The sequence below is a fragment of the Bubalus kerabau genome, chromosome 14, assembly GCF_029407905.1.
Source record: "Bubalus kerabau isolate K-KA32 ecotype Philippines breed swamp buffalo chromosome 14, PCC_UOA_SB_1v2, whole genome shotgun sequence".
NCBI lineage: Eukaryota > Metazoa > Chordata > Mammalia > Artiodactyla > Bovidae > Bubalus > Bubalus kerabau.
This window is the reverse complement of record NC_073637.1, coordinates 48,637,424-48,650,066: the sequence shown is the minus strand read 5'-3', so window position 1 is coordinate 48,650,066 and position 12,643 is coordinate 48,637,424. Positions and strand designations below refer to the sequence as shown.

General features: G+C 41.1%; 1 protein-coding gene across 1 annotated transcript in view; it reads right to left on the bottom strand.

The window, feature by feature from the left end:
• The window catches only part of EXT1 (exostosin glycosyltransferase 1), a 316,389-nt gene that overhangs the window by 34,285 nt on the left and 269,461 nt on the right, over positions 1-12,643 (bottom strand). The window contains exons 2-4 of the mRNA XM_055546353.1: positions 7,783-7,876; positions 6,204-6,311; positions 714-833 (exon numbers count right to left, since the gene is read on the bottom strand). Coding sequence (XP_055402328.1) covers positions 714-833; positions 6,204-6,311; positions 7,783-7,876 — 322 coding nt within the window. The remainder of the gene's footprint in view (positions 1-713; positions 834-6,203; positions 6,312-7,782; positions 7,877-12,643) is intronic.

Here is a 12,643-nt window from a genome sequence, read left to right as displayed (position 1 = left end):
CTGTAATTTGTGAGTGCAGATTCCGAAATCTTTTCTCAGCAATTTGTGCTACTTTGGTGTAGCCTCAGGCCACCGCTCTCTGCTCTACTTCCAAAGGTTTTAATCATCCCCATGTTTCCCTTTCTTTTTTTCCTCCTGCCTTAAAAAAAGCAACTTGAAGATGGGCACCCATCTGCCTGGAAGATTTTCTGATTTTATAAAGCTTAACACTTTCTGCACTAGATGAGTGTAATTCTTATTTTCTTAACACATCCTTGTGATAATGACTGGTGGGTTGCATGTATCTTGAGAATGAATTTGGCTGTTTCCGAATGCCACTGCACTACAGTACCCAGTAAACTATTCATATATTTAGAATGGGAGATTTTCCCCTACTTGCTCACTATCTGTTTCTTAAGTGGACTCCAGAAATACGCCTTCAAAGGATGCCATGAGTGTGAATGACAGGCCAATAATTAGCTACCTGTCTCTGAAATGATATGTCAGAGCCGATCTCTGTGTCAAGGAGTGTAATTCCTCCTAAGTTAGTGTTCCTCTGTGGAGTTCGTCAAGAATGGAGAGCAGGTCAAAGGGGTTAACTGACACATCCAAGTACAGAAAGTTCAGTGTTGCCCCATTTGACCAATTACACATTGACAATAGCAAAAGAGAAGGCTAAGAGAAACATATAAAGGACCATTATTCGAGACTGAAAGCCAAGGCATCTCACTTACCTCTAGTGTAGTTAATACAATCTTCTCAACTGAAGAAAAATAAGCCTCCCACAAGAATTGTGTCTGCTGTCTAAGTGCTAGGATTTTATCCTGATGAATAGACCTGATTGTAGAAGGAATCTGTAACACAAGGTGAACACATAATAACTATAACTGGAAAACAATGAGATGCCATTTGATCATCATAACCCACTCAGGTTAGAGTTTTTTTCTTCATAGCATTCTGCTTCTAGCGTACAGATCTACTAAAAACCACCAACCCCTAGACTGAAAGGCCCTTAAGAGGTGTTAGCTAAAAACAGCACTTACTGGGAGTCAGCATTGATGACCTTTAATGACCAAATAAACAACAGTTAGAGCTCACTTCTAAGATTTGGTAGCAGCTTATCACTTGTGTAGCGCTCCTCTGCCGTTTTCTAAGAATCCCACATGCCCTTGAACCTGCCCGTGAACAATCAAATCCTGCAGAGAAGGGGCTACAGTCTTGGAGCAAAGCTGAGAGCCATTATGTCCCAAGCACTTCTAAGACATGCCACCCTCAGGACTACTAATGACCTACAGAAGGACCTTTTAGGGAATGTCTCGGAGTCTGTCCATTTAATATGCAGCTGAGGGTAATTATTTCTATGTGCAGGTATCCCTTTTCTCTCCCTGAGAGCTTTCTGCTCCCCAGACCTCTCTTTTTGGCTCTAGTGCTTACCCCAAACTAACACGATCCGTCATGTGTGCTTAGCCAACACTGCTATCTACCAGGCTACACAATTTTAAAGGAAGGATTTATGCCCTGTCCATCCAGCTAAACACTTTCTAGCTAGGAGAGTGGCTTTTATGTACAGACACACCTCAGAGATACTGTGGGTTCTGTTTCAGACCACTGCAATAAAATGAATATCACAATAAAGCGAGTCACACAAAATTTGTTTGGTTTTTCAGTGCACCCAGAGGATTCCCAGGTGGCACAGTGGTAAAGAATCTACCCGCCAATACAGGAAATGCAAGAGACACAGATTCGATCTCTGAGTCAGGAAGATCCCCTGGAGTAGAAAGTGGCAACCCACTCAGCATTCTTGCCTGGAAAATCCCATGGAGAGAGGAGACCGGTGGCTACAGTTCACAGGGTCACAAAAGTCAGACACCACTGTGGACCACCACCACCACCAGTCCATCTAAAAGTTACTTTGGCACTATAGTCTATTAAGTGTACAGTAGCATAATGTCTGAAAGCACAATGTAAATACCTTAATTAAAATACTTTATTCAAAGTAAAAAAAAAATGCTAACCATCATCTGACAACACAGGCTTATGACAAACCTTCAATTTGTTAAAAAAAAAAAAAAAAGCATCTATGAAGCACAATAAAGCGAAGTAAAATAAATGAGGTATGCCTGTAGTAGCTATTTAATAAATAAAAGTCAAATTGACCACAGCCATCTGAAACCACCGAAGGAATATTATTATTTTCACTAGCAGTACAGGAAAATGGGAGTCAGACAAAGGTAAGAGTCTTGGCTCTACAGTTTACTAGCTGTGCTTCCTTGAACATGTTACTTGATGTCTCAAAGATTCCATCTCCTCATTTATAAAACAGCGATACAGTTCTAACATCATTGTAAGGTTGTAATGAAGAGCACGTAAGTGCTTCACACAATGCCTAACACATGGGACGTTTAACTGACAAAGTAATTATTACTACTACTATTGCTATTGACTTAAGGGTGATGACATGAAAAGCTGGACCAATTGCTTAATGTTTGCCTGTGAACTTGCTTGGGTCTGGAGCTCTGAAATGTACTTCCTGGCTGTCTGGTGAGTTACCTTGGCTTGCTCCTTATCTTCACCTAAAGCCCAAGGTCTGTTTCATTTATGGAGTCTACATTCTTAGGGGAGATTCCTTGTGATTAGCAAGTGCCCTTTTGTGCTCACCTCTTTCTGCATGCTTGCCTCCCTAATATGTAACTAATCAGAGAGGCATGGACTGAAGCAGGAATGCTCTGCTAGCTGTTTTAATAAGAAAGTTACCCATGACATCGTGACTAAGACTACATCTGAATTTCCAGTGGAGGGGAAGGAAGTAGGAACTTTTTTTTTTTCAAGACCACTTCTACAGGAAGCCAGAGAACTGTTCCACAGTACCTACATAAGGACAAGTTCACTTGCGATGTCCAAAAGCAGATACTAAATCTGCAGCCCCAGTGTATGTCTGGATTCTCAACACTGAAGCAGCATGAAGGTAACAGGTAATGGAGAAAAACATTTGCCTGAAATCACAGCTCAAGGTCAAGGGGAAATAAAATATCCTTGAAGAAGGTGGAGAAACCATTCAGATCATCAATCCCTGATAAGTCAAAGAACATTTAATTTTATTTACTGAGAAAATTACCCAGATAGCCAAAGAAAGATTAGGAAAAAATGATCATCTTCAATTTTCATAATCATGCCCTCTTCTAAGTGTCAGTGGTATTTTCTAAGGGTTGTACAGGTTGATACTTCACTGTTTTATTGTGATTTTGAGGAACCAGTCCATTAGAAAAATGTCAAAAGCTATCATCACTATGTGGTCTCCAGAAAACTGAGTAGACTGTGGTTAGGAAGGCAGAATGGTATATCACACATGAGCCTATCAATACATCCCCTCTCTTACATAAGCCACATCTTGCTGTTACTATATCAAGTGAAATATATTCTACCCGTCTGTGCATACACGTGTCTGACAGCAGTCTGCAAAGTGCTCTGGAAGATAATTCCAATTGATTGAAAAGACAGAGTTCCAAGTTTTAATGGCATTTGGCTATTGGTTATTAATCTGCTTGTCCCGAGAGACAGGTATAGGAAAGTGATAAATTAATTGCAATTTGGCCAGATTGTTCGAAGTGGCAGAACCCAGCGAAGTCTTAATAAAAGGTCATGCATGGTAACCGAACTAATGGAATCTACCAAGACAGATACAGGAAAGCAACAGTAAGCTCTCTTGGTGACATGACGACAAGACTATATGCAAATAAAAACATCTGAGCTGTTCTAAAACAGGAAATGAAAAATGGTAACATAACAAAAACATTTCCCAGAGCAGACATTTGGGCTGGGTGCCAGTTCTTTAAAACCATTGTCAATGACAGTTCAGTCGTCATTCAATATGGAGGCAGCTGTGCAGACAGACTGCATATGAGCGGAAAATGCCAACGAGTTTGAGTGGGTGCACAGTGAAAAACAAAACCCCCAGCGTCAAGCCTAAATGTTGCTTCAGAAGGTGAAATGCTTCTGGAGAATCAACTCTGGTGAAATGGCAGAGATCAGACAACCACAGTTCAGCACCCCGGAATCCACTCCATTTCAAAGACAAACTCCCAACTTATTCATATCATTCACGAGAGCGTGGGTACACAATTGGAGAAATTATGGCTGGTATTTTTCATTTCCAAATTTCCTTTAATGAGCATGCATCTTTAAAAAAAAAAAATCAAAGGAGGAAGGAAAAAGGCAACATGGAAAAGAACCACATCTATCACTTTGTTAGGCCTTCCATGAGTGAATGTTTTTAGGCACGCACCTAGGGAGAACTCTACTAGGTCACATGTTCTTCTCCTACTTCTGGGGTCCCAGGGGCCTTGGAGATCACAGATCTGAATACCAGACACAAGGCATGTTTTGGAAGCTGTGTTCAGCTGGCCTTGCTATAATTGATTGCACTCTTGGTTACAGATATTTCACCTGTGACTTTAGGGAGAGTACTGAGTTATTTTACCAGTCAGTTAGCAGACTGGCCAGCAGGACATTAAAAAAAAATATCATTCTAAAAATATTTGTGGTAGTACAATGTCATGAAATAAATGATTAAAATATTACATCATTTTAGAGAAAAGAGTGTGGCAATTTATGCTGAAGCTAAAGCATCATTGCACAAAATGCCTTTAAAAATTCTCAGTGACTGACTATTCCTGACCTGGGATTTCTCTGTGAGTATCATATTCCCCCTTACCAGGCAGCTATTGAGATGTTCAGACTTTTATTAGGCATCCCTGTAGAAGTTTAGCTGATATATATGCGTGGATTTATTTCTGGGCACTCCCTTCTGTTCTATTGAGCTATATACCTGTTTTTATGCCAGTATTACACTGTTTTAATGACTGTAGCTTTGTAATATAGTTTGAAACTAGGGATGATGATGCTCCAGCTTTATTCTTTTTCTCTTAAGATTGATTTGGCTATTTGGGGTCTTTTCTGGTTCCACACAAATTTTAGGACTGTTTTTCTATTTCTGTTTAAAAAAAAAAAAGCCACTGGGATTTTGGTAGGAATTCCCTTGAATCTGTGGATCACTTTGGGTAATAGGAACATTTTAATAATTAGTAAGTCTTAATTCTGCAATACAGGACAGCATTGTTGAAACTTGAAGATACTATACTAAGTGAAATAAACCAGTCATGGAAAGAAAAATATTTCATGAGTCCACTTTCATGTGTTTAGTTGCTCAGTTGTGTCTGACTCTTTGTGACCCCATGGACTGTAACCCACCAGGGTCCTCTGTCCATAGAATTTTCCAGGCAAGAATACTGGAGTGGGTTGCCATTTCCTTCTCCAGGGGATCTTCCCGATCCAGGGATCAAATCCACGTCTCTTGCATCTCCTTCATTGGCAGGCAGGCAAATTATTTTACCACTGAGCCATCTGGGAAGTCCTCCACTTATATGAGGTATCTAAAATAGTCAAGTCCATAGAATTAAAGAGTAGAATGGTAGTGACCATGGGTTGGGGGATGGGAACTGAGGAGTTACTCATCAGTGGGCATAAAATTTCAGTTAAGTGAGATGAATAAGCCTAGAGACCTGCTGCAATACACTGTATTTACCTATACTCAATCATAATGAGTATACGTCAAAATTGGTAAAGAGAGTGCATTTCATGTTACGTATTTTTACAACAATAAAATGAAATGGAAAAAAAAATCTACATGGCCAAAAATACAAGACAACCCCCCCCCCCACACACACATTTTCATTTGAGGCTGCTCTTTTAAATATACATCTTAAAGATAACACTAACCCAGACTAGATCATTCGAGCAATGATAACACTAATGGCAAGAATCAGCCCTAGAGACCTGTCTTTCTGAAAATTAATCTGAAGGCAAATATGGAAATGGGAAAGGAGTACAAAGTGGCAGCAGAATTGTACACGAACTCTCTGGCATGATTTCTAAATATTACAGAAATTGAAGGGGGTAGATATACACCTCTTGTCAGTATCAACATTCATGTCCTCCACCTGTAGCTTCTCCTTATCCGAGTATATATTCCCTGGATCTGAGGAGATTGCATACTAGGAAGTGAACGATGTCATGTTAAATGACTTCATATTCGCCATGACACAGGCAATTTTCTCCTGATAAAATTTCTTTTATAGAGCTGACCTTTTGGATTCATCTTCTTTGAAAGTTTGTACGGGGGCAGCAATAACCCACTGATCTGGGGAAGGCCACCACCCCTTCCTTACCTGTAATAACAATCTCTCATCGCCTATGACGGCAGCTTGGTTCCAATTAATCACTTCAGAGAATGGCAACTCCCATCCATTGCTGAGCATCACAGGGACACAGGCGGCCTGTACAAAGAAGGGCACTGTGAGTGTGAGGGAGGTGGTGGCAGGAGGAACCCTTCCAATCAGGAGGGTGAAATCGGTACAAATTCAATTACTGACATGAATCCTGGACTGCTGAGGTCAATAGAAAAGTGGGCTTTCATGAAGTCACATGAAGGCTGTCCGTATCCAGCTGAGATTTTACTGTTTGCAAGTTGTGCCTTAGAATGTGAAAACCCCATTTCTATTCTTATACCTGGTTTGGCTGACCTTATTTCTAGGGAAACAACTGGCCTCGCTGAAGAAATTTTACTGACATAACAAAATCGTTCACCAACAAAATCCTAGCATAAACCCCACCTTGAACATACATGGTCTTGTCAATGAAAACGCTACAGTTCTTGTGCAAAGTGCTTCATGCCAATGTCCTGAGCAACAAAGAGCTGAACAGGACTTGGTTTTCCTGATAAAGCACTTTGTGGACTTAATTCTTACAGGGTGCTCACCAGGCCAGGCAAACACCCGAACCAGACTTGGTCTCTTCAGTGTGGAAGGATCCTGACCAACTTACTACCTGAACAGTGACCTAAGAGCCTTAAAACACCAGGCTAATGACAAAAATCTGGTTGCAAAGAACTCGTAATCCTAAGCAGAGACCAATTTGCTCCATGCAACATACCCAGAGGCTAGGAGAATGTTAGGGATGATATGCTTCCTAGAACATGTCAGAAAAGACTTTCAAGGAAAGGAAGCCCTCCTGTTGGAGGACAAGACAGAACACTGGAAACATGGTGACTAAAGCACAGATTCAGGCAGGGGCAGAGTGCAAAGGAAGAAAGTCACAGCAGCAAGGAGTTCAGGAGAGGAGGAGGTGAGAGGTGGAAGGCTTGCTTTCTCGCCAACAAGGAAGGCTGGATGCAACTTCTGGGTGAGAACCGCAGAGAGTAAAGGTTAATGGCAAAAGAGTCCTGAAGCTCTGGGACCTCAGAACTGCAGAGCCTGGAAGAGCCAGGCTGAGACAGTGACTCTATCTTGCTGGGGGTCATGCTCAAAATTCAGAGAAGCCAAGTGATGACTGCAATGGGGACAGAACAAGTTTGATTTGGGGAAATACCACTTATTAGCCATCTTCACTGCTGTTGAAACTGGCTTCCAAGGAGGAGGGCTGAGCCTCCATGAGGAGCCCGGCTCTGCTGTCTGGTGGGCAGTCAGATCTACTCTCTGTTTGCAAGCCCATCTCTGAGAACCTACCTTCCCTTGAGATTCCCACTGAATCTCCTCATGTCCAAAGGCAGGGTGTAAATCCTCCTCTGCCGCCCACGCATATAAAAGGTTGCAGATTTTCTTGGGAAAACAGATTTCAGATGTTCCAGGTAAACCGTGCATTTGGTTTAGATCCCAGGAGATGTGGTAAGGTGAACCCTCCTCCCCTCACCCCACCCCCTGTCTGACGTCAGTTCTCAACTCTGTTCTGGGGATGATCAGGGTCTCTTACCTGCAGAGCCTCCAGGAACCTGAAGGACCCAAGCCTGCGACCACGAGGAACCAGACAGAAAGTGGCATTGTGCAGCATTTCCCGATAATCATATCTAGAAGGAGAAGAGGTGCCATCAGCAAACAAAGATCATTAAGAATGGAGGCGGGATGAATAGGCATGCCTAGGGTGCATGAAGCCACCCAGAGCAACTTGGGTGGGATACAAGCCAGCCCCCACTTTTCCAGGGGGAAGGCAGGAAGGGTTGTCGCATGATGGAATGGAAATGTGACCCTTCCCACTGGACAAAGCAATTAGGGTCTTGTGCAAACAATACGTAAAAGACAAGTCTGATGGTCTCAGTGACATTTTGGCTTGCTCAGCCTTTACTTTGCAAATCAGGTTTTTTCGTGTCTTGGCAAAAATAGGTTGCCTTCATCGGCTTAAAAAAATAATCACTGCTAGTTGTTCTTTTATAATGCCATATCATTCAGGAACCTGAAGACTGCTCTTGTTTCCTACCTACCCCAAGAAACCATGCTATTAAAATCTACTCAGGAAACCTCCATTCTGAGCACAAAACATTTATTTTCTCCTTCAAGCTGGAGTTTCTACTTTTAACCAAGAACATTCGGTTACCCCAGACAAACACTCCTGTGTAAGAATGGTTGGCATGGAGGAAAGAGAGAAGGAGCCAGCCCAAGAAACTGGGAAAGAGAAGAAATAACAAGAGAAGAAAAAATACTCAGGGCTGTGGGAAACTGGGCAAGAGATGAGATGATCGTGTCTTTTACTCAAATACCATTGAGCCAGCTCACATTGTTATTGCACTTGAGAAAAATGCAAAATAAAACAGGAATGTCACCTGTCTCTTTATGTCAGTGCAGTGCAGGGAAAGACAACAAGCACCTCATTTTGTTTAGGGCTGGCACTTGAAACATGATTTCCACAAACCCAGTCCTAAACACACAGCTGAAAGTTCACTCGGAGTTGAAGCAAAGTTGGGAAACTGGAGAAGGCTCATGTCCTGGGAAGGCCCAGCTTCTCAGGGCTAGGATGAAATCACTCTCGTTTTTCAAGAACTTCCTGGGCTCAGCAGACAGGTGTGCCTTTGACAGTAGCATATGTCACTGGCATTTTCTGACTCTAATAGTCTAATTTAATCATAGCCTGAAGGCACTGAATTCTTCCCTCCTCTTTTGGGGATACTGATATATACATTTATATTTTTAAAGTCCACATCTATTTTTATAATCTTATACAAACTAGGCATATGGGAGTAAGCCAATTTTCAATTATAAACCCGTCATTAAGAAGAGACATCATGCAAAGGACCATTTGCTTAAACAAGCGTGTACAACTAATTTGCACAAGAAAAGGTCACCATGAATGGATTATCTCCATTGAGAGTAAAAATTTTAAAAAAGAAAGAAAGAAAAAGGAATATCCTTGCTGTGTTAATTAAACTGTAAAATAGACTTCCAAGTGGAAAGGTTTTTAAGAGGGCTCTAATTTAGCTAAATGAAAAAAATATTACATTATGATAGTAATGGTTTCTCTCTTCCTCACCAAACATAAGCAAATAATTGACAAGGATCTTGGGCTCAACTGTTGATAATGTCTGAATATCTACCTAATCAATGGAGACCAGGGAAACACACACGATGTATGTATAAAGTTTAAACTGAAACTTTTTAATATTAAAAAGGTCAAATATACTTGAGGCTACAGCAAAGTTTAATAAATACCCAGAATAGAAACCCCTAAGGGGCTGGAACAGAAGGCCCTACCTCCTCATCATTAGGCTGCTAAAAATGTAAAACCCTATTAATGTTCTGGATCGTAACAAGTTTCAAGGTTTTCAGCTGCAGAATTTACTTGAGGAAAGGAGCAGAGGGAGAAGAAAAGCAGAAAACTTGAGGAAAAACTCAAATGACAGTTATTCAAGGTGTGGATTTTTAAGTGGTTGTAGAGAGGGATTTGCTGATGTACGGAATAAAGCTTCATGATTGAAGCTAGTGTTCATTCACATAATGGGTAACAGGAGAAAGGGGACAGGCATTCTTGCTGGAATCAGGAACCCACTAGGTAAGCTGTGAAATTCCAAATGAAACAATGGGCTTTCTGGGCCTCAGTTTCCTCATCTGCAAAATGAGTCAGTTGGGCAAGATGACTAAAGATTGTCTGGAATATTCCATAATTATTATTATTTTTTTAAAAGTATTTCTCAAGGTTTTTTGTGTGTTTTGATGTGGACCATGTTTTAAAAGTCTTTATTGAATTTGTTACAATATTTGTTCTGTTTTCTGTTTTTAGGTTTTTTTAGTTGTGAGGCATGTGGGTTCTTAGCTTCAGGACCAAGGATTGAACCTGCATGGTCTACACTGGAAGGCAAAGTCTTAAATCACTGGCCCACCAGGGAAGTCCTCCCATTACTCTTTATTCTTTCATTAGTTTATGTCCCTTTGAGACTATCCCACTGCTCCAAAAGTTTCCATAGCCATTGTATGCATGTATGTGTGTATGTGTCTAAGGGACTTCCCAGGTGGTGTCAGTGGTAAAGAATCTGCCTGCCAATGTAAGAGACGAAAGGCATAGGTTCGATCCCTGGGCATGGCAACCCACTGCAGTATTCTTGTCTGGAAAATCCCATGGACAGAGGAGCCTGGTGGGCTACTGTCCATAGGGTCACAAAGAGTCGAACATGGCTGAAGTGACTTAGTGTGCATGCATGCAGACACACACATATTTCTATAGAAATCTGCTTGTCTATACAGTGTGCAATGTGTGTATTTATACTGACATACAAAGACATACAGAAACATAAGCACATACAACTTAAAACAATGAGTTTCCTATTTCTCACCATGCTCAGCCCATGAACCATCAGCTCTAGTGACAGTGAGCCTATGAGTGACTGTGTATGACAACTGAAGAAATGATGACGCCTGCAAGGGGGTGATGGTCCTAATAGAACCACGCGAATGTGTGGTGCTCTCCCTACTCAGCTCTTTGGTCTGCTCATACGCCCACATCTACCTCCTTCTAAGAGCTCAAACTCATTTACTCAGTCATTCTTTCAAGAAATACTATGTTCCAAGCACTGTTCTAGTCCTGGAGAAGATGCTTCTCCTGCTGCTAGACCTACCAAAGCCTCATCAGATAAGTAGAAAAGGCTGACAAGGATCTCAGGGGTAGTATCTCCCTGGGGGTAGGTGTTCTCGGTACACTGTGGAAGGCTGGCCTTCCAGAAGGACACAGTAAGGAATTCTGTGGACGCTCCTTCCAGCAAAACACCAATTTACCTGATACAAAGTATAAGAACATTCACTGAAAAAGCTGATATGCATGAACTATTTATAAAACAGAAACAGACTCAGACTTCGAATGACCTTACGGCTACCAGGGGGTAAGAGCTGGGGAACAGGGGGCATAGTTAGGAAGTTTGAGATGACATGTACACACTGTTGTATTTAAAACAGAAAACCAACAAGGACCTTCTGTACAGCACAGGGAACGTGGCTCAATATTCTGCAATAACCTAACTAGAAAAAGGATTTGAAAAAGAATAGATACGTGTGTATGTTTAACTAAATCACCTTGCTGTATACCTGAAACTAACACATTGTTAATTAACTATGCTTCAATATAAAATAAAAAGTTTAACAAAGAACATTCATTGACAATTTCTGGAAATTGTCCTAAGAGCATCATGACACGTGGAAAACCATTTGTTCAGGAAAATCTACCAAATTTCAGCAAGAACTGTGAGCATCTGGGGCATCTGAGCCAAGATCCGCTCCATTACCAACCCTCACTAGCTCTGCGTTACAGAAGCTCTAAGGTAGGTGAGTATAGCTGAGAAGACTAGGATCCCTCTACCTCAGCTCTCATCAAGAAAGTGAAGACAACCTATAGAAAAGAAAACAAATATTTTCAAATTATCAATTTGGTAAGTGGCTTTATCCACCAAAGGTAAAGAACTCTTGCAAACCAAAAATCGGGATAAATAATCCAATTTAAAAATAGGCAAAGGCTTTGAATAGATACTGTTCCAGAGAAAATATGCCAAGTGCCAATAAGCACATGAAAAGATACTTAACCACAGTCATTAGGGAAATGCAAATCAAAACTATAAGATATTATTTTATACCACAAAGATGGCTATAATCAAAAGGACAGATGACAACAGGTGCTGATGAGAAACTGGAATATAAACCTCATATATTGCTGGTGGGAAGGTAACATGGTACAGCCCCATTGGAAAATAGTTTGGCAGTTTCTTTTAGAACTAAAAATGAGCTTAGTGTATGACCCAGCAATTGCACACTTGGGCATTTATCCCAGAGAAATGAAAGTTTATTTTCACGCAGAAACTTGTCCATGAATGTTCACAGTTTTATCCTTAATAGCCCCAAACTGTAAACTATCCAAATATCCTTTAATGGGTGAATCATTCAACCAATTGTGGTGCATGTATAACTTAGAATACTTACTAGCAAAAAAAAGGAAATGTCTCTCCATGAACCCTGGCAAGGCATGCCCCCCCCCACTATATGGGTAAAAGGTCTCCCCTGATCTTCTGGCTCCAGCACTGGTGACAGACACATAGTAGGCCTTCAAGAAACACATGTTGAGTAAATTAATGCATGAATTAGTAGATGCCTCCCCTAGAACACTCTGCTGCATCCATGCTGGGAGACATGCATGGTCTCAGCACAGCTACTACCGTCATATGAACTGGAAAACTTCAGGCTTGTATGTACAGATACAGACAAGCAACCTTCAGGAAATTATTCTCAGTGAAAAATCCAATCTTGAAAGGACACACACTGAATTATCCCACTTATATAGCATTAATTAACTAACATAATTACAGGGA